General features: G+C 32.1%; 1 protein-coding gene and 1 pseudogene across 1 annotated transcript; both read left to right on the forward strand.

Moving 5' to 3' along the window:
* Positions 1-2,571: 2,571 nt before the first annotated feature.
* On the forward strand, positions 2,572-10,781 carry LOC100263688 (annexin D3-like; annotated as a pseudogene).
* A 4,932-nt stretch (positions 10,782-15,713) lies between these two features.
* LOC100258538 (annexin D3) lies at positions 15,714-21,498 on the forward strand. The gene is made up of 6 exons (XM_002264648.4): positions 15,714-15,789; positions 15,956-16,101; positions 19,981-20,208; positions 20,389-20,601; positions 20,689-20,778; positions 21,159-21,498. Exons 1-6 carry the CDS (start codon positions 15,714-15,716, stop codon positions 21,360-21,362), a joined length of 957 nt encoding a protein of 318 aa, XP_002264684.2. The 3' UTR covers positions 21,363-21,498.
* The last annotated feature ends 309 nt before the right edge of the window (positions 21,499-21,807 follow it).

The following is a 21,807-nucleotide window of genomic DNA, read 5'->3' on the forward strand; positions in this document are numbered from 1 at the left end:
AATGAGTATAGAGACTCAATTCAATGACTCGTCAAATGAAGCCAACATTTATGGTCCTTATGCAATGAGTTATGGTTAGCCTCCTCCAAATCTTTCAAGTTCCATTGATGGAGAGTTTGAAAGATATAACTATCCTTCTTCTACACAAATGTCGTACTACCTTCCATATCAAATGCAACAACAAGGATTTCAAATGAGCACATGGGAAAACCTTGGATTTCCTATCCATGGACAGGTTGTGGGTAAGACTCAAGAAATTTATGCATGGCATGTTCGTACTTACAATCAATACTATCGAAACTCCATGTCCTAGTATGAATATTGTTTTTAACATAATAGACTCCCTTCATTTAACAATATGATGAAACCACATCGATCTTCGTTTTGGTATTAAGGACTATTACAATGTCATATGTATTATGTTTATGTATAGATTGTTTTCATTTAATAAAGTGAAATATTTCTTAACTCAATTCTAGCTTTCTAAGTGTGCAATTCCAAAATTTATGTTTTTTATTCTTAAAATCCAAGTATTGAATCTATCGATATATCTCTATTTACCGATATATTTTTTTACCATATTTATGTCAATTACACTTACAAAATAATTTTAACATGTGTATTCTTGCTTATTTTATCATTCTTTGGAGTTTTCCAAGCATTCCCATCAATTTTGAATAATTTTCGTCTCACCAATATTTGTGTAAAAATATTCACCGATATTTATGATATATCCAGAAAATCTAAGTACCGATATATCCATGTTTACTTATATTTCAAACGCCGGGTCTTACTCAACTATGGAAAAAATGTATATCACTCCTATATATGGAACAAAGAAACTTACCATATATGAAAGTAGCCCACTAATATTTTATAAGAGAATATTTTATCTCATGACAATGATTGATGGACAATCTATACTTGTCAATGTAGCACAAATCAATACCAATAGGAATAATTGAGAAAGGATTTAGAAAAGAAATATGGATTGTACTACTGCGTACGGAAGGAGCATTTTTACTTCAAGTCATTTTATCAAATGAAAATTAATCTTAATCAGTAAGATTTATAATGATCTTGTGGGAAGCACATGAACAAAATTACTTCTCAATGTAATCTAGTTACTTTTCAATTAGATTTAATTATCTTCTTTATTGATCTAATTTGAAGGAAAAAATTACTTCTTTCAACTCAAATTTTCATTTAGATATATTCTATTTTCTAGTATTGAAATCTCAAAAGAAGTAATATATATAACAATGATGCTTGTTCACTAAAGGAGTGCGACATTTGGAATTTATTCAAATATGACTTCTAAGTGGGTCTATAAAAAGAATAAAGTTACAAAATTGAAAAAGAAGGAACAAAAAGTTTATGCACCCAGGTTGTCAGAACAAAGACTTGTAAAATTAACCATAAACATTGCTTTAGATGTTCTCTTATGGGTCTTTAAAGAGGTTTTTTTTTTTCAAGCAAAATTAAATATTCCCTTCCAACCCAATGAAGGGAAAAGGAAAATGGAATTATCTTGTCCTCATTGCACTTTTATGACATCCACTCACCTTTTCTTTTTTATAAAGTTGGTGATATAAAATGTTATTTGATGGTTATAAATACTAGATCTTGAAATAGCTTGTGAAATGAGTCTAATACACTTGGAAAGAATCCTCTAGAAGCCCTTTCTTAATTATATAGTATAGGTTTTTCATAAAAAATTAATTACAACATAGTTAAAGTGCCTATTCTCATATCTTATTCTGCAAAATTTTGTTATAGTTTGAACATTACTACTTTTCTAGAGAATCTCACATCAACACTAAAAGGTGTTTGATTATTAACATTATAAAATGTTTTATATTTGTAATTGAAGTGTTTTATAAATCCAAGTGAATATGATACGGAACCTCTAAGCTAATGAAAGGTAGAGTACCTCTGCAAATAAGGCTCAATCAATGTTAGCAGCCAGCCAATGTGGGACATTGGACTTTTGTTTGTCCTATGTCAAAAATCCTTAGTAAATTGTTGATGCCCATATTTATGTTTCAATTGCTGATGCCCAATCTCACTTTGAAACCAAATGATGCGAGACCATATACACTCCCTAAAGCCTAAGCTAATAGGAGGTAAAGGTAGCTCCACATAACAGGTCCAACCAACATTAATCAGTTGATGTTGGAAATAGACAAATGAGGTTCTAATGCAATGAAAAAAGCAAATAAGCCAAAATAAATAACCATTCCAGTAAGTAGTAACACCTAACATATTTCTTTCTTCTCACAATTTTTAAAATCCAAGTGAAACTACTGAATTGCTCCTCTGATAGTGTAAAATTTCTCTTTATAAAACAAAGAGTATATATACCATATACTCCTTAAAGATCCACTTGAAAGAATTGGTAGAGAGTAGCATTGCATTATAGATTAATATTTGACCTTTCAGTATTTCCCATGAAAAAAATGAGGGAAAAGGTGTTGACACAAATGCTTCTTTCCTAAAGGTGACCCAATAACATCTTTTCTATATAAAGTTGAGTTTGTTTCTAGCTTTTCCAAAGCAAAAAACATGAGAATGGTTTCACTTACACTGCCTAATTTAATTCCTTCTCCAGCCCAAGATAGTGAGAGACTTAGTCTAGCTTTACAAGGTCTTTCTTATTTTTCTTTTCTTCTGCCTTCATTTATCTGTTTAGTTTTTCGATGCATATAGACCAACATAATGTAATGATTGTATGAAGTTCAAATCCTCTTGGTTACTTTTTTCTTGGTTCTGTGGATATGGGTAGGGAGAGGAGTGGATGAAAAAGTGATAGTATGGATATTGGGACACAGGAATGCAATCCAAAGGATGCAGATCAAAGACACTTATCAACAGCTTTATAAAGAGTCCATCATCCACCGTCTTCAATCTAAACTTTCTGGTGTGCTCAAGGTACTTTGTGTTCATACCTTAGCCCCAATTTTATGGAGGATGTTTGATTTTGGTTATATACATGAGCTATATGAATGGCAATTAATGGTTCTAATTACATGTCTAATCAATAGTTTGAATGGAGCTGGTTAGATAATATGGTAGATTTATGACTATCATTCTAATAGAATGAAATGCTCTTAAAAATAGATCAGTTTTCTTTCCCTCTGACAAATCTTATTGTCCCTTGGATCTCCAGATTGGTACAACTTATCGATAATTATGGACCTATAAATGGTTCAAAATTTTACATAGTTCTTAGTAATGTACGAATTGATGAATGAGTTGTTCATAACTATATAATAAATGTTTGATAACAGACAACAATGATCATGTGGATGAATGAAGCCCCCGAAAGGGATGCAATATTGGCAAACAAAGCCTTGAAAATGAAGAGGAAGAAAATAAATCAGTTGTAGGTATTGGTAGAGATAGCATGTGCATCATCCCCGGACCATCTAATGGCAGTGAGGCAAGCCTACTACTCTTTATACGAATGCTCTCTGGAAGAAGACATCACATCCAACATCTCAACTTCTCTCCAAAAGGTGATATATCATGTTAGACTATTAATTAATTTGAGTCAATAATATTATATCAAACTAATTTAAGTTACAGTTTTGACAGTATCATTTCACCATGATTACTTGTCATTAATATTGGGCTTGTCATTTCAAATTCAGGACTTTTCATCAATAGAAAAGCATGTCAAAATAAGCTTAATCCTAATACATTGCTGGTATGCATATGATACTAAGACCATTACGTGTGCTATTTATGTGAATTCCCACGTATGAAAAAGTTCCCAATGCTATATATATAAATTGAAATTCTCTTAATGGTATAAATGTGTTTTAAAGCTCCAATAACTTATTAAACCCAGAGCAAACAATATGTATATGGGAGCATGTTACGGACTAATATCAAAGGTGACTCTTAATCTTGGTGTGTGGCTTTGTTTGTCTGACTCTACAAGGGATGTCCATTTATTTGGCTTCACAAACTGGTGCAAATGACATAACAAGGACATTGTGTTTGCCAAGGTGCTAGGGTGGTGATTAAAATACCACACATCCAACATAGGAAATTTTTTTAGACATTATATATATAGTAGACTCCTTGTAGACCCTCCATTTCGTCTTCCTTGCACATGATGTTTATAGCAATTCCCTGGTGGCCCATTAATACTCGTATAGCCTATCTTTTCTAAGCCACCTCGGAGACTTTGGTTGAGGGATTATCTGACCTCTTATTGTGACCCTTGGCAGCCCTAACTTAGACTTAGGCTTTTCTTGGTTTTTTTTTTGGATAGCTTTTAGGCACCCTAGGCCCACTTAGGCACCCTAGGCCCACTTAGGCACCCTAGGCCCATTTAGGTAATCCTAGGCCCATTTAGGTACACTTGGCCCATTAGGCATCACTTTAGGCCCATTTAGACACTTCAGGCTCACTTAGTCACCCTAGGCCCATTTAGGCACCCTAGACCCATTTAGGAACCCTAGGCCCATTTAGGTACACTTGGCCCATTAGGCATCACTTTAGGCCCATTTAGCCACTTTATGCTCACTTAGGTACCCTAGGCCCATTTAGGTACACTTGGCCCATTAGGCATCACTTTAGGCCCATTTAGACACTTTAGGCTCACTTAGTCACCCTAGGCCCACTTAGATTACTTTAGGCCCATTTAGACACTTTAGGCCCACTTAGATCACTTTAGGCCCATTTAGGCACCCTAGGCCCATTTAGGTACACTTGGCCCATTAGGCATCACTTTAGGCCCATTTAGCCACTTTATGCTCACTTAGGTACCCTAGGCCCATTTAGGTACACTTGGCCCATTAGGCATCACTTTAGGTCCATTTAGACACTTTAGGCTCACTTAGTCACCCTAGGCCCACTTAGATTACTTTAGGCCCATTTAGACACTTTAGGCCCACTTAGATCACTTTAGGCCCATTTAGGCACCCTAGGCCCATTTAGATTACTTTAGGCCCATTTAGGTACCCTAGGCCCATTTAGGTACACTTGGCCCATTAGGCATCACTTTAGGCCCATTCAGACACTTTAGGCTCACTTAGTCACCCTAGGCCCACTTAGATTACTTTAGGCCCATTTAGGTACACTTGGCCCATTAGGCATCACTTTAGGCCCACTTAGATCACTTTAGGCCCATTTAAGCACTCTAGGCCCACTTAGTACACCCTAAGCCCATTAGACGCACCTAGCCCATTTGGCGTCACCCTAAGCCCACTTAGGCACTTTAGGTTCACTTAGATACACCCTAGGCACCTTAGACCTACTTAAGCACCACCCTAAGCCCACTTAGGCACCCTAGGACGATTTAGGCACTTTAGGCCCACTTAGACACCTTAAGTCAATTTAGGCACCATAGGCCCTTTTAGGCACCTTAGGCCCATTTAGGCACCCTAGGCCCATTTAGGCACCCTAGGCCCATTTAGGCACCTTAGGCCAATTTAGGCATTCTAGGCCCATTTAGGCACCTTAGGCCCATTTAGATCATTTTTTGCATGGGCATGGTTTGCATGGTTGCATGGCTTGTATGACTTGCAAGACTCGTTTTTGTAAAATCACATTGCTTGAATTTTTTTTACCCTTATATTTTTGCTTATTTTATTTTATTTATTATTTTGTATATTTCTTCATTTATTTTATTTTCCTATTATTTTATCACTTTTCCCTAATACTTGTCTTTACTTATTTAGTTTAATTTAATAATTTTGTTTAAAAGTTTTCATTATTATTATTATTATTACTATTACTTTATTAACTTTGAAATTTTGTAGGAAGTCCGCCAATAGAAAGATAAGAAAGTGCCTATGATGTGAAGCTTGGAGTGGGTAGCTACCATATTGGTTCCAAGAGTAGACATATGGAAAAAATGAATGGAGTCATGTTATGGGGAAGATTCAGCTTATGTATGAAAAAAAGAAATGATGAGCAGCAAAGAAGGTAATGTAATTTGTCTTTTGGAAAAAGAATCACGTGATGATGGAAGGAGGATTCAGTAGTGTTTTGGGTCAAAGCATATTTTAAATGGAAAAGAAAAAGAGATGATATATTTTAGGCAGAATTGAGGTGGCATATTGAATAGACAGACTGTATTTTGCAAAAAAAGAGAGCAGGGGGAATTCATAGAAGGAAAGAAAAGTCAACTCACATGCAAAAAAGGGAGGAGAGGCGTGATGAAGGGGATTGAGGTTTTTTTTTTGAGGAATATGAGAAAGACAATTGAGGAGAGAGAGGAGGATTTTTTGGAGAGGAGAGCTTGAAAATAGAGGGAGACGTCTGAGGAGAAAAAAAAAAAGAAAAAAGAGAGTTCTGGAAGAATTTAGGTGGATTTTTTATTTTTTAAGGAGATTCAGAAGAAAATTGTAGACATGGAGATCACGTTTCCGGGTGGAACTTCTAAAGGACGCATAGGCTGATTTGGGGACTCTTTGTGGTGAAGGAACACACGAGCCAGATCGAAGAAGCAGACATAACTAGACTGAGAAGAAAAAGTGACACAACCGTGAAAGAGGGTAGCTGCAAGCAAGGTTAGTGTTCTTTGACTTCGTTTTGTTGGATTTAAAATGCAAACGAATGTGAATATATGGTCAGTCCTGATGTGAATGATGCTATTGGCATGTTTTTATTTATTTGTTAAAAAAAAGGGAATGAAATCATGGACGGTTATAATAGGATTTAATGTCTTTCGGTGAGTGTTTTGTTGGATTTAATGTATTTATATGAGATGTGTTAATGATTGTTTGAACAAAATATAAATTAAGTTAGGATTTTTAGTTTTTTTTGGTTTTTGAATTTATTTTATTTATTTTATTTTAGTTATCATTATTATTATTGCTAATCTCATGTTACTTTTTGTAGGCATTTGTCTTGGATGATTCGGGATGATAGTTTAAAAATTGGATGTTTTATTCGTTTTGGATAATTTTGTGATGTTAATGAAAAGTTGAAATATTTTGCAAGTTTGTTTTAATTTTTAATAATTTGGATATCAATGAAAAGTTATATTGTGCTTATTTTTTTTAGCCTTGGGATAATTCCTGATGATTGCTTGAATAAAATATAAATCAAGTTAGGATTTTTAGTTTTTTTTTGGTTTTTGAATTTATTTTGTTTATTTTATTTTAGTTATCATTATTATTATTGCTAATCTCATGTTACTTTTTGTAGGCATTTGTCTTGGATGATTCAGGATGATAATTTAAAAATTAGATGTTTTATTCGTTTTGGACAATTTTGTGATGTTAATGAAAACTTGAAATATTTTGCGAGTTTTTTTTAGTTTTCAATAATTTGGATATTAATGAAAATTTATATTGTGCTTAATTTTTAGTTTTGGGATAATTCCTGATGATGATGAAAAAGTTTGAATTTTTAAGTGTTTTGATAATTTTTATGATAGCTTTGTTCAAAAATAAAAAATAAAAAGTTGTAATATTTAAATTATTTTAAACATTTTTTTGTTCTCTTGGATTAAAATATAAAATAATTGTTTATCTTATTTAAAAAAAAATTATTATGTTTTAAAAATATAATAAAAAAAAATTTTGTGCTTTCTAAATAAAGAGTTGTGGAAATCATCCTCTTGTAAATAAAATAAAGTTAAAAAAAAATTATTAAAGGAAAATTTAAATTATAAAAGATATTCTTACATAAAAAAAAATATTTTTAAATCATCAAATATATTTTTTATAAGGTTTTATTATTATTACCATTATTAATTAATTAATTTTCTTTCTCTTTTTTTTGTAAATGAATTTTTTTGAAAGCATTTTCTTCACATGGAATTAAAGTCTTTTTTTTAAATAAATTGAAGCTTCCTTCTATAAAATTCATTAAAACTATGGAATCAATTATTATTATTATTATTGTTATTATTAATACTCATAAAATATTTCCTTTATAAAAGTGATAACATTTATTTTCTTGTGAATAAACTTTCTTTTAAAAAAAACATTTTCTTTGCATGGAATTAAAGCTTTTTTTATTTAAGTAAATTGAAACTTCCTTTTATAAGATTAATTAAAACTATGGACTCAATTATTACTACTATTATTATTATACTCATGAAATATTTCCTTGATAAAAGTGATAATTACATTTATTTTCTTGTGAATGAACTTTTTAAAAAATATTTTCTTGCATGGAATTAAAGTCTTTTTATTTAAATAAATTAAAACTTTTTTCTTAAAACTATGGAATCAATTATCATTATTATTATTATTATTATTTTTAATACTTATGAAATATTTCCCTTATAAAAGTGATGATTACATTTATTTTCTTGTGAATGAACTTTTTAAAAACATTTTCTTTGCATGGAATTAAAGTCTTTTTATTTAATAAATTAAAGCTTCTTTTTATAAATAAAATTCATTAAAACTATGGAATCAATTATTATTATTATTATTGTTATTATTAATACTTATGAAACATTTCCTTTATAAAAGTGATAACATTTATTTTCTTGTGAACAAACTTTTCTAAAAAAAATATTTTCTTTGCATGAAATTAAAGCCTTCTTATTTAAGTAAATCAAAACTTTATTTTATAAATACAATTCATTAAAACTATTAAAAATGTTTTTTTAATACTCATGAATTTTTATTTTTTATTTTTATTTTTTATTTTTTTTATATATTTTTTATTTTTTTTATGAAAGTGATAACATTTAATTCCAAGCTATATTTGTGTATATCAATTGGGGAATTGGTGAAACCCCTACATAAAATCATCTTTTTAAAACTCATCTTTACTGTCACCCTTGCCATTTATTGAAATCATATCTATTTTTTTTTAGGAATTATATACAAGATGTATGTGATAATTGATGATTTTGTATACTTTGATCACTTCTGCTATGCTAATTAGACAACGAGCATGCTAGGATTTCTATATTTTATTATTTATCTAACCCCTTACAACTTGAGGAAGCATGTTACAAATTATCTATGCTATCTAGGTATGTCCTCTATCACCTACTTTCTGAATTTTGTGAATATGCTTGTCATTGTGAAATAATGCTTATGTCTAAGAATGCTTGAGTGTTCTGATATACATGTTTCATTGTTTGATTATTTCTAATAAAATACATGCTGGATGATATATTGTTTAAATTAACCATTGATGTTTTATGATAGCGCTTGAGAAGCGGTCCAAGTACGCATCCTAACCTTCCTTTATTATGATTTGATCTTGTTTGGCATGCTATTTTTTGGAACCATCTAGCCTACTTAGGTATCCATAATTAACAGGTTAATTGCCACATTCGCCTTAACTTAGTTAGTAGAGACCTTTATAGGGCTTAGAGGGGTGCTACCTTTTAAAGGTACCTTCCCAATAGGTAACCTGATCCCCGGACTTAGACTCGGGTTTTTCAAAGACATGCTTTTTCCAAAAATTATGGAGTCACATTTTAGGGTTTTTCTTTCTTGTTTTATTTTCCCTTTAAAATAAAAATAAAATAAGTGGCGACTCCGACTTTTCCAAAAATTATTTTTCACGAATAAAAAGCGAGTCTCGCCGATCGAGTGGGAGCGCACGTGAAAGATGTGGGTCCACACTCCTCTTAGTGTAGACACGTTTTAAAACCATGTGTACTCATTAAGTACAAAGCGGATACTATTTATATGGTAGGAAATGGGTTGGTATAATTTATATATACCATTGTTATAATCTTATAGTATTATACGTTTTCACTCCTAAGATTGACTTGTATTGTGGGTGATGCACAACTTCTAGTGGGTCTAGTGAGCTCGTACAGGCATGATAGAGAATTGGTGGACTTTAATCTTGCAAAATCTGAGGCAGCTAAGCTACATGAAGCCATTGAAAAGAAGCAATTAGATCATGATGATGTTGTGTGGATACTGACAACAAGGAATTTCTTTCAACTTAGAGCAACTTTTGTGTGCTACAAGCAAAGCTATGAAGTTGCTATTGATCAGGTTTGACTTCTAGACAATCAATAGGTAGATTAATTCCTTTCTTTTCTTTTTTTTTTTAATACTAAAAATTAACTTTTATAAATTTTTGACAGGCCATTAATAATAGTGGAAATGGTGATTTCGGCTCTATATTGCGAGAAGTAATTTTGTGCATTGTTTTCCCAGAGAAACATTTTGCTGAGGTGATGGAAAAATAGTTAAGGGAAGAGAAGAAAAACTTTGGACCTTAGAACTTTGGATCTTACCTTTGATGTTGTATTGGTCCTAAAAAAAATAAAAATCCAAGTTGTTAGTCTTGTTCCAAACTATTGTTAGGCTAAAAAATTTTCTCTTCTCTTCCCCTTTTTTGTCTCAACGAACCAAGCACAACAAGATTAATGTGGTTTTGCCATTTGTGAGTCAATTCAGGTGTGCACATAAGCAACTTCTAAACGTTTGTTGGAGTTGCTTTAATGCATGCCATTGGATGTTCAAGGAGGTTTGAAACTATTCCAATGGAAGACTTTCTTCTTCCATGAAAGTTCATATTTCTTTTATTAAAGCTTAATATGTAAGCTTCTCATGAGCATTATCTTTCTCTATTGCATGATCCATCATCAGGTCATTAGAGCCTCCACTGTTGGGTACTAGACTAAAGATGAAGATTCATTGACAAGAGCAATTGTGACTCGGGCTGAAATTGATATGACGAAGATCAAAGGAGAGTACTTCAAAATGAACAACACCAATCTTGATGATGTAGTTACACGTGATGCATCAGGGGTTTACAAAAGTTTCTTGATGGCCTTAATTGGAGCAAAAAATTGATTCTCTCAACCAAGTGTCTGCTGTTGTTCTAAATCACGGAAAACTAGCTTTATTCGGGATATATTTCCCTAATTCCCCATTGTAGCCTGCAAAAGTTGAATTATAAGAACTTTCTGAATGTTTATCTTAGAAGTTTAACCATAAATCCAAGTATATATATGGTCTTAATCAGCTAATCAAACTAATTAAGCAGCCATTTCCAACCTTCAAACCCTTTTGGACCATGAAATAGAATAATTAATTTACTCTTTTGATGTTGATTTTAGTCAATCCATATTTGTCATTCACTTTTCCTTATGAGAGGGTTCGATCCTTGATACCCTCCACTTCAATTCATTCTTTTTTTATTAGAGCTCTTTTGGTCTCATCAACTTGAATGATCTCTTTGCCCTTACAAATTGTCTAAAAATCTAAAACTCATTCAAAAATCAAGCCCTTCGCATGGCAGGAGGTAAATAGAAGGTTAATACGAAAGAATTGCAATAGAAGAGGAGACTTTACAAGAACCACAACTCAGAGTGATGCATTACATATAAAAAGAGAAGAGAATTAATGGATCATCTATGTCTACATTGCTCAATGCGGTATTAACATTATGGCATTGAATGTTGAAACTTATAGGGATTGATTGAGTTCCAACTAGAAGTGTGGTGGAGATGCTATCTACTTTTGATCAATTCTTTGGAAGCTTTCCTAGATGTATGAAGTTATTTGGTGCATTGCTAGTACTATCTTATTATGGACTAAAAAGAAATATAATTAGAAAAGTTTTTATGATAGACTAAGCACTTTTAAGTCATTGTGGAATTTATTATATTTTTCTTCATCCTCTTGGTCAACAACTTGTGTGATATTTGAGCGAACTCCTATGTGCATACCATGAATCATGTTGGAACACTAGTACTAACCCTCTTGAAATATGTTGGAGAAGAACTAGCCATTGAGTAAGAGACTTTAGCTTTATTGGAAGGCTAAACAATAGCAAAAGTTGAGGATCTCTCTAATCTTCTAGTAGAGGAAGATTCGAGGATAGTAATATCTTTAATAAAGAAGAAAAAAGAGTTCTATGAAAGTTATATGAGAGGCCTTCCTAAGTCTTTGATATTACCTTAGAGATGCGATGCTTCTTTTATTGGATTCTTTACTTAGTTAATCAAGTGGCGTAATCATTGATAGAGTGGTAAATAAAATATTTGATCTCTTTTTTGAGAATATTCTACTTCTAGGAGGAATTGATGGTTGCAATATATTTCTTGCTTTTAATAAAGTGTTACAAGATTATTACAATGGGGAAGACATTTTCATGGTTCTTTATCTAATTAATAATTAAATGTTTTTGTTTTTGATAAAAGAAATCTTCCAACCACCAAAATATAACATCTAGAGGTCTATATTCTTAATCTTTCAATAAGTGAAATTCATTTTCATTTTATGATCTTGAACCCAATATCTATTTATATGATAGAAAGATTTTATTTATAATTAAATGAATCATGGCCAAAAATATAATGTAGTTATACGAAGCAGCTTTGCGATTTCATCTTTTAACGTTATGTTGGATATCTTGATTATTGGTATGTGTATGTAATGGAATGTGACAACAAATTTTATTGAATTTTGGTGAATCAAAGTCCTTAATTTCTTTTAAAATATTTTTTAAAAGTCAGTGTTATCACCTTGTATTATAACAAGTGGCTTTAACCTTTATAAAAAAAAATTTCATGGTCAATACTATGGTTTTGATTCTTAATTAACTTCAAGTGGGACTACCCACACTTGTCCTCAACATAGATATTAAGTTCACAAAAACCGAATATTACACCAAATTTTAAGAAATGTATGTTGTATAGAATGTAACAATATTGATTTTTTAGAAATTGAAAATTAATTTTAGCCAAATAGTAAAATAAATTTTCATCCACACCAAAGGGATCTTCTCACCCAGTGCTATCACAAGACTCCTTAATTAGAATCAAGGGTATTCCAAGCAAAGGCACCTTGGTCTGTTAATCTTGCTTCAATGTCTTTAATCCAAAATCATAAAATTTTTATTTTCATTTTGTATACAAAAAGATTTAACGTAGTTTAATTCCCATATTTTATTTTCCTTCAACCAATCAATTCAATTTGTTGATATTTTCATGAAGTTGCTAGAAATTTATTTTAGGTCGTGGAATATAGTTCGTATTGAATTTATTCTCCAATACAAGACCATGTTAATGATAAATTGTTGATTTGATTTTGGTACCATATAGATAAAGTCTTACCACATGAAAATTGTTTTTTTCTTTTTAAATAATGAAAATTATCTTTAGGTGTTGTATTACTTTAATTAAATTACTTATTTATTTTTAAAATTTATTTTAGAGTTTTTATAATTCAATTACGACTATAATCCTTTCTTTTCTTTTTTTTTCTTCTCCCCTTAGTTCTCAGTATTTTCTTTGAAAATGATTGTCCAATTATATTTCCTAGGACATATTGCTTCCAAGTGGAACTATAGGCTAAACATTGGTCAAGTATTCATAACTAAACTATTTTAAAAAGAAACTATCATTAAAGCTCTATGGAGCAATTGTAGAAAGACCTAACTAATCCTAATGAGGGTTCCATGGTCCTTCCGAGCGTTCATATTCACTTTTTCAAAGTTAGAAAACCTAAGCTTTCTTTTCTTGGGTTAGAAGAAAGAGCATTTATCCTAATGTCTATATTTGTTCTATTATTAACTCGTTTTCTTGGGAACTAAGTAACTCTATACCTCCTACATATAGCTTTGGTAATGATAAAAGGAAAAAGGAATAAAGTGCATGTGAAAGTAGCTATAATACCTTTCAAACGACAACAAATTTTATTTTACTTTATTTTTAAAAATTATAAATTTGAAAGTGTGTAAATTAAATAACAGCTTCATGCACCTAGATTTATGATACCCGTTTTGATTTACATAACATTCTTTGGGACCCTTAAAGATTTTCTAAGCCAAAGGAAAGGTGGAAACAATATTCCCATACATTATTGCACTCCCATAAATCCCATCACCTTCTACTTATCCAAAAAGTTTACCCTTTGAAAATGTTAATCTATCTTGGATCTATTTACTTTGAAGACTTAAATCATGCATGTAAAAATATCCTTCAAACAAACAACTTAGAATAAGAACCAAAATTTCATTAATTCTTTCATATATATATATATTCATTTTATTATGGAACATCAACCTACCTCAAATCCCTAGGTTGCTTGAAAGACTTCTTTGACGCCATCACACTATACACATCTATTTTAAGAATCATGATTTAGTTGACCCATTTTTGAGCTTAAGACTGATATTATTGCACCCCAATAATTCCTATGATGCTCACATGACCTTTAATTGTGATACCACTCGTCGAATCAAGTTTTGACCACTTTATTTGAAAATCATTTAGTATTTGGCAACAGTAGGCCAAATCTTTTTTTGCATTCGACATCATACCCCACAACTTGTTCTAAGAGCCATCATTTGAATAACTTATCTCCGAAATTAATTATATTTGCGTACAATTGCTCTTGATTAAGACATTACATTTGTTTCTGCTACTCTATTTTACATACAATTACTCTCTAGAATTGTGCAAAATATTATTCTCCCTAGCTTGGAATTTTTTTTTCTTTCAAAAATCGAAAAGAAAAGAAAAGATAATTTTTTTTTCCTTTTATAATTTTATAAAACTAATATAATTGAAACTATAAACAATTTTCCCTTTCCACATCATTATCTATATAATAAATTCACTTCTCATGCATCTTCAAAACCAATTTGGTTTGGAAACTTAAGTTGCAACTATTTCGAAGCTATGCATTCTTTTTTTTTTTTCTTTTTTTGTTTCAGTCCCCCAAACAATATTTTTCTCCCTTTTAAAGGGAAGCAATATACTTTTATCATGCTCTATCACAGGTGTATACTATGTTGATTTGTCCCATTCTCTTTCAACTTCAATTGGATTTCACAAATCCCAAATGGGGTTAGGCCTAGTCGTTATATTAAGTGAAAACATATACTATAAAGCTATAAAGTGAAAGTTGGTCCATTTGGAAGTCAATTCAAGTCTCACCAACCTCATATCGCAGTAGAGATTTTCCATCCAAGCTTGATCTGATCAGATTTGAACTATTCTTCCTTAACTTGCACGTCAAATGTAAGACTAATTCCTTCTAGATTTTATATACTTTATAATTATCACCACATCAATCACATAGTCAAAAGAAAGAACGATTCTTTCTTTGTGAAGGCTCATTCAACTTGTTTGATGAATGCCAACTTTTGACATTACTTTCTTTGTAAAGTCATTATTTTATTTTTTGATGAATAGAAAAAGTTTATAAATTGTAACTTTTGACATTAGTAATTTTGGGCATTTGTATGTTAATGGGCAAATTAATTTATTTGACCTAGCAAAAAAAATGACCAAAAAATAGATGGAATACATTTTTTCTCCATTTATTTTGTCGTTGAACAAGCATTAATTTCAAATAATATTTTTCTCAAATTATCATCATATTTGTAATTTTTATATTTTTTATACATTTTTCTTCCATCCTTTCGTTTTGGATATGCAAACCTTCAAATTGTTTCCATGATGTCAGCAATGGCATCTCCTACACATCATATAATGCTCTTGTAAAATAAAAAGTATTCGTAAGATATGAATCTCATATGGGGAATCCTCTTTTAAGGATTTTGTTTGATGAGTTGTTTACATTGCGTTGAAGATTACTTGTTGGTTTCCCATCAGAAGTGAAAAGGAAAAGACAAGAAAGAAAGAGAAAAAGAAAAAGAATAAAGAAGGGAGAGAAAGAGAGAGGAAAGAAGAGGTTGATAGAATAGATCTTTCTCAAAAAGGAGAACAAATAAGTAAATGAATAACACAAGCTTTTCTCTATAAAGAGTGGTTCTCATTTTGGTAAAGAAAAATATGAAAAATGGCCACACTTAGACTGCCTGATGTAGCCCCTTCTTCAACCCAAGACAGTGAGAGACTTAGAGTAGCTTTACAAGGTTTCTATCCCTCTTCTTTTTCTTCTTTCATTTCTCTTCATCTTCTTAGGTTTTTTCATTTTTCGTCAACAGTTTTAGAAGGTAAATAGTTAAGAACGATATATATATATAGTAAACTACTTTATTATTATGATTATTATTTATTTATATGCTTATTTGTACGTAGGGTGGGGAGTGGATCAGGAAGTGATAATATGGATATTGGGACACAGAAATGCAGTCCAAAGGAAGAAGATCAAAGAGACTTATCAACAGCTTTTTAAAGAATCCATCATTCATTGTCTTCAATCTGCACTCTCTGGTGTACTTGGGGTACTTTGTTTTCATATACTTCTCTGTTTTAATTTTATGAACAAAATATTTTTAACCTTCAACCATCGCTAGCTGTTAGGAATTAAGTTAGGTGAAATTAGATGGCTCCATAGCATGAGAAACAATATCAAGTATCGGTAATCAATTAAACGACGACACATCAAGGTAGACTCCAGAGACATGATGATCATTCTCATATATAAAAAATAGAATTAAGGATACACTGATTAATGAAAACTAATAATAGGAGAAATACAATCAAACCACTGCCACGTTCTTTAATGAAATATGTACTTCATTCTTACATAATAATAAGAGTACAATCTGGCCTTTATAGGCTTTTGGATACTATTGAATCTAACTACTAGAATTAAGGATACACATATTTTCCTAACAACTAGATAATAAAGAGATATTTACAACTAAATATATAAATTTTCTAAATATTCCTACACTCCCCCTTAAGATGGATTGTAGAAAATTGTACATCCCCAACTTATCTATCAATTTTTCAAATAGTGGCCTACTTAAGCCTTTTGTCAACACATCAGCAACCTACTTAGTTGTAGGAATAAGTTATGCAAACACTCCATCAATCTTTTCCTTGAAGAAGTGATGATCAACTTCAACAGGCTTAGTTCTATCTTGATGAAATAGACTATGTGAAATATTTATGGTTAGTTTATTGTCACAGTAAACTTCCATTGGCTTCTTGACCATAACTTTTAACTCTTCAAGTATCATTTTTAGCCACAAAATTTTACATATTGCATGTGCGATTTCTCTTAGTTCTACTTTGGTACTACTCCTAGCAACCACAATTTGCTTCTTACTTCTTCATGTTACAAGGTTTCCCTATGTCAATGAGTAATAACCTAAAGTAGACCTCCAATCATCCATTAAATCTAGTCTGCATTAGTATAGACTTCAATGCTTCTTCCCATTGTCTTCCTAAAGAATAAGCTTCTTCCAAAAGTTCCTTTCATATATCTCAAGATTTTGTGAAGTGCTTCCATTTGCTCACCTAATGGTGGATGCATGAACTGGCTAACATAACTTATTGCAAAGGCAATATCTGACCTAGTATGGGATAAATAAATGAGTTTTCCCACCAATCTATTGTATCTTCCTTTATTCATGGGTCCTTGAGCTAATTTGGTACTCAACTTGGTATTTGGATCCATTGGTGTATTAGCCGGTTTGCAACCAATCATGTTTGTTTCCTTTAAGAGATCTAAAACATACTTCCTTTGAGATATTGAGATTCCCTCACGGCTCCTTGCAACTTCCATTTCAAGAAAATAATGTAAGCTTCCTAGATCCTTCATCTTGAACTCCAAAGCTAGTTTTTCCTTTAATCGTTCCCTTTCTCCCTTGTCATTACTAGTTAAGATGATATCATCCATATAAACTATGAGAATGGTTACCTTCTCATTTCTATGCTTATAAAATAACATATGGTCTGAGTTAGCTTGAGTGTATCCTTGATAATGTAGAGACTTTGAAAAACGAATGAACCATGCATGAGGAGATTGTTTTAAGCCATAGAGTGACTTTCTTAGTTTGCAAACTTTTCCATCTTTGCTTTCCTTGTCAAATATGAGTAGTAGGTTTATATAAACTTCTTCCTCCAAATTGCCATTAAGGAATGTGTTTTTCACATTCATCTATTGGAGAGTCCAATCTAGATTTGTTGTAAGTGAGAAAAGAACTCTAACAGTGTTTAACTTGACAACAAGAGCAAATATTTTCTAATAATCAATCCCCTAGGTCTAAGTATACCCCTTCGCTACAAGCCTTGCTTTGTATCGTTCAATTAATCTATCAACTTTGTATTTGATGGTGAATACCCATTTAGATTCCATTGTTATTTTCTCTTTAGGCTTTTGAACTATGTCCCATGTTCTATTTTTTCTAGAGCTTCCATTTCCTCCATGATAGCCTATTTCCATGTTGGATTCTTCAATGCCTTTTCCACATTCTTTCAAATATCTTCATCTAAAAGATTAGTGCAAAGTGCCTAAACTAAGGAAGATAAGTGTTCATATGCCACAAAGTTCGAAATTAGGTGAGGCGTATATGATCTAGTTCTCTCCAAATTTCCTTCCAAAAAATTCTTTTCGTTCAAAAATTTTCCACTTGAATTCTCCCCCTGAATTTTTTCCAAAAGAAAGTGAGTGTCTTAAAAAAAATGTTATATCTAGAGATATGAAATATTTTCATTTCTCACAAGAATAACACCCATATCCTTTTTGAGTGGTTGAATATCCAAGTAAATACACTTGTATTCTTAGGATCCAATTCTGAAAGGGATGGATCATGATTGTGGACAAACGCTAAACACCCAAAAATTTTGAGATCAAGACTTGAGAACATGCAAGACTTTGGATAGGACTCTTGAAGATAGTTTAATGGAGTTTTGTAATTTAAAACACAACTCACCATGTAATTTATTAAATAACATGCAATAAGAATGACATCCCCCTAAAGGTATTTTGGAACATCACATTGAAAAAATAACGACCTAACAACTTCTAACAAATGACAGTTTTTTTTTTCTAAAATCCCATTTTGCTGTGAAGTGTTGATTTAAGAACTTTGATGAATTATGTCATGTTTGATAAGAAACTCATTCAGTATAGAATTAAAGTATTTTGTACTATTATCAGTATGAAAAACCTTGATGTCTTTGTTGTATTGAGTTTTTACCAAACTATGGAAGTATTTAAGGACTTTTGTTTTCCTTTTTAGATTTATCTTTCAAAAGATAAACCCAACACAATCGAGTATAGTCATCAGTAAATGTAATAAACCAACGTTTGTTAGTAAGACTCTCGGCACGAGGGGGACCCCAAATATAGCTATGAATCAATACAAAAGGTTTTGAAGCACGACATAAATGACAAAGATAGGAAACATGCTTGTACTTTGCTAATTGGCCATCTTCGAATTGAAACAAGTCATTACTTTTAAACAATAATGGAAAAAGATGTATTAAATACAAGAAACTTGGATGTCCTAGCCTGCGATGGAAAAGCATTATTTCATCTTCACGGGAGAGAGAGAGAGATTGCACACCGTAGTATGAGCTTGACCATTCACCAAAAAATTCTTCTCAAAGTGGTATAATCCGTTAAACTCCTTACCATTGCCAACCGTCCTTCCCAAGATTCGGTCATAAAAAACAACACAATCGGTGGGAGAAAATTTTATCAAACAATTCAACTCTTTAGTAATTTTACTAATAGAAATTAAATTGTAAGACAAATTTGACACATGAAGTACTTCCTTAAGTGAGATCATAGGACTTATCTCAATGTTGCCAATTCCAGCTATAGTCATATAGGATCCATTTGCTAATTGAACTCTGTGATTCCTGGAGCTTTGAGTATAAGATGAGAATAATTTCTCAAAACCCATAATGTGATCTGTAGTCCAGAGTTTATGATCCATAGTTCACTTTTCCTAGTCAAACCACTGAAAGTAGTTAGGGGAATACCTTTTTACACCATTAGTTAGGGCATTGGGCTAGTTAGCTTCGCAGAAATTGAGTTCTCTCTCTCTCTCTCAAAGTGGCAGTCCTTTATTCCTGTCAAAAATTGAAGGAATGGTGTTCTATACAGCCTGAACTTAAATCCCATACCATTTTGCATCTGTCTATGCCTTCATTATTTTTCTTTCAAGGCAGATTAGGATTCAATCCCTAGTTGAGTATAGGAGAGTGTTTCTGGTAAAAGATTGTCCCCTTCATGCATATCTACATTGGCATCACCTAATGATGATAATGAGCCTAAAATATTTAATTCGCATAAGCTAGTCTTCCCCATGTGAAACCCCATGCATATGGGACCATAATAGGTATTAAATGTTTCATTATAGAAAGCAATGACCTATTGGATGGAAGAACCGCCTGAAAGGGATGCCAAGTTGGTAGAGAAGACCTTGAAGAAGGGGAAGGCGGGCATCACTCAACTGCAAGTCATTGTCGAGATAGCATGCGCATCATCTCCTAACCATCTAATGGCAGTCAGGCAGGCCTACTGCTCTTTATTTGATTGTTCCCTTGAAGAAGCCATCACATCCAAAGTTTCATCGTCTCTCCAAAAGGTGGTACACTCTCTTAGATATACAAGTCAAAATATATATGGATTTGTGATATCATTATCATTTCTTTATTTTGTCCTATGAATAATTAAGAAAATATGTTTCAGTTTTAGGGTTTAAACTTATGCTGTATGCACACCATTTGCATTTCTATGAATGACTTGTAATGTGGGTCATGCACAGCTTCTACTGGGCTTGGTAAGCTCCTACAGGTATGATAGAGAATTGGTGGATTTGAATGTTGCAAAATCTGAGGCTGCTAAGCTACATGAAGCCATTGAAAAGAAGCAATTGGATGGTGATGAAGTTATGTGGATACTCAGCACCAGGAATTTCTTCCAGCTCAGAGCAACTTTTAAGCATTATAAACAAAACTACCAAGTTCCTATCTACCAGGTTCAGTTTTTATATATGGTTAGTTAACAGATCTGTTCTAGTCATTTTCTTTTACTGAAAGTTGACACATATATACCTTCTTGACAGGCTATTATGAGCTCAGGGAGTGATGATTTGGGATCTCTATTGCGGGTGGTAATTTTATGCATTGATGCTCCCGAGAAACACTTTGCCGAGGTGGTGGAAATATATAAATAAAGAAAATAAAAATTTTTTAAGCTTACCCTGACTTGGTATTATGCTTAGTGTTTCTTATGGTCTCAAATTGTGTGTCATGATGATTAAAAAATTTTGTCACCTTCCAAACAGAGTGATAGGATGCTTTTTGGAGTAATCTTAAGGAAGATTGGCAGTAAACTTGCTTAAAGTTATTAAACAGGAACATGATTTTGAAACTTATAAAAAGGTTCTGGTTGGTACAGAACTTCATCTTCTGAATGAAAGTCATTTTTCTTAAACTGCTTTCATCAAAAGATTTTCTTCGTATTTGTCAGAGATGATATTAAACTTTAAGCTTCTCATGAAATTTCTTTTTCCTTTGTTTGAACCATCACCAGGTTATAAGAGCTTCCCTCAGTGGTCATCGGACAGATGTTCATTCATTAGCAAGAGCCATTTTGGCTCGAGTGGAAATTGACATGATGAAGATCAAAGAAGAGTATTTCAACATGAACAAGGTAAGTCTTGATGATGCAGTGGTACGCAAAACATCAGGGGGCTACAAGGACTTCTTGATGACCTTAATTGGAGCAAGAATTTGATTCTCACCGCACAATCTTAGCCTATTATAGTTGACTATACATTGCAAACTAGCTCTTTTTGGAAGTAATTAACTCATAATTTATTCTGGTAAACGAGTGTTAGCTTGATATTCATTATTTTACTCCTTTTCTGGCCTATTCAGATTTACCTCGCATCCTAATTATTCTGGCATGAATCCATTTCCCTCGCATCCCAATTACTGGTTTCAGTTAGACATAGAAAATAAGTTTTATTACCAAGTTTTGTTTTTTATAATTCTTTTAATAATTAAAACTTCAACCACACACAGGGATGCATGATTTACCTGGATAACCACACACAGCGATGAAGTTTTTCAGACATTTTGTGTATGTAAAAAGTATGTGATTAGAGATCGTAAAGCTATAATCCACTGCTTCCAAAAATGGTTCACAAATTTACATAGTGGAAGTTACTCTAAGACCT

Source organism: Vitis vinifera, chromosome 13 (genome assembly GCF_030704535.1).
Source record: "Vitis vinifera cultivar Pinot Noir 40024 chromosome 13, ASM3070453v1".
Lineage (NCBI taxonomy): Eukaryota > Viridiplantae > Streptophyta > Magnoliopsida > Vitales > Vitaceae > Vitis > Vitis vinifera.

Coding starts and splice junctions, on each gene's coding strand:
- LOC100258538 (XM_002264648.4), top strand. CDS start 15,714: ATGGCCACACTTAGACTGCCTGATGTAGCCCCTTCTTCAACCCAAGAC. Junction 16,102..19,980: donor CACTCTCTGGTGTACTTGGG/GTACTTTGTTTT, acceptor GTTTCATTATAG/AAAGCAATGACCTATTGGAT. Junction 20,779..21,158: donor CCGAGAAACACTTTGCCGAG/GTGGTGGAAATA, acceptor AACCATCACCAG/GTTATAAGAGCTTCCCTCAG.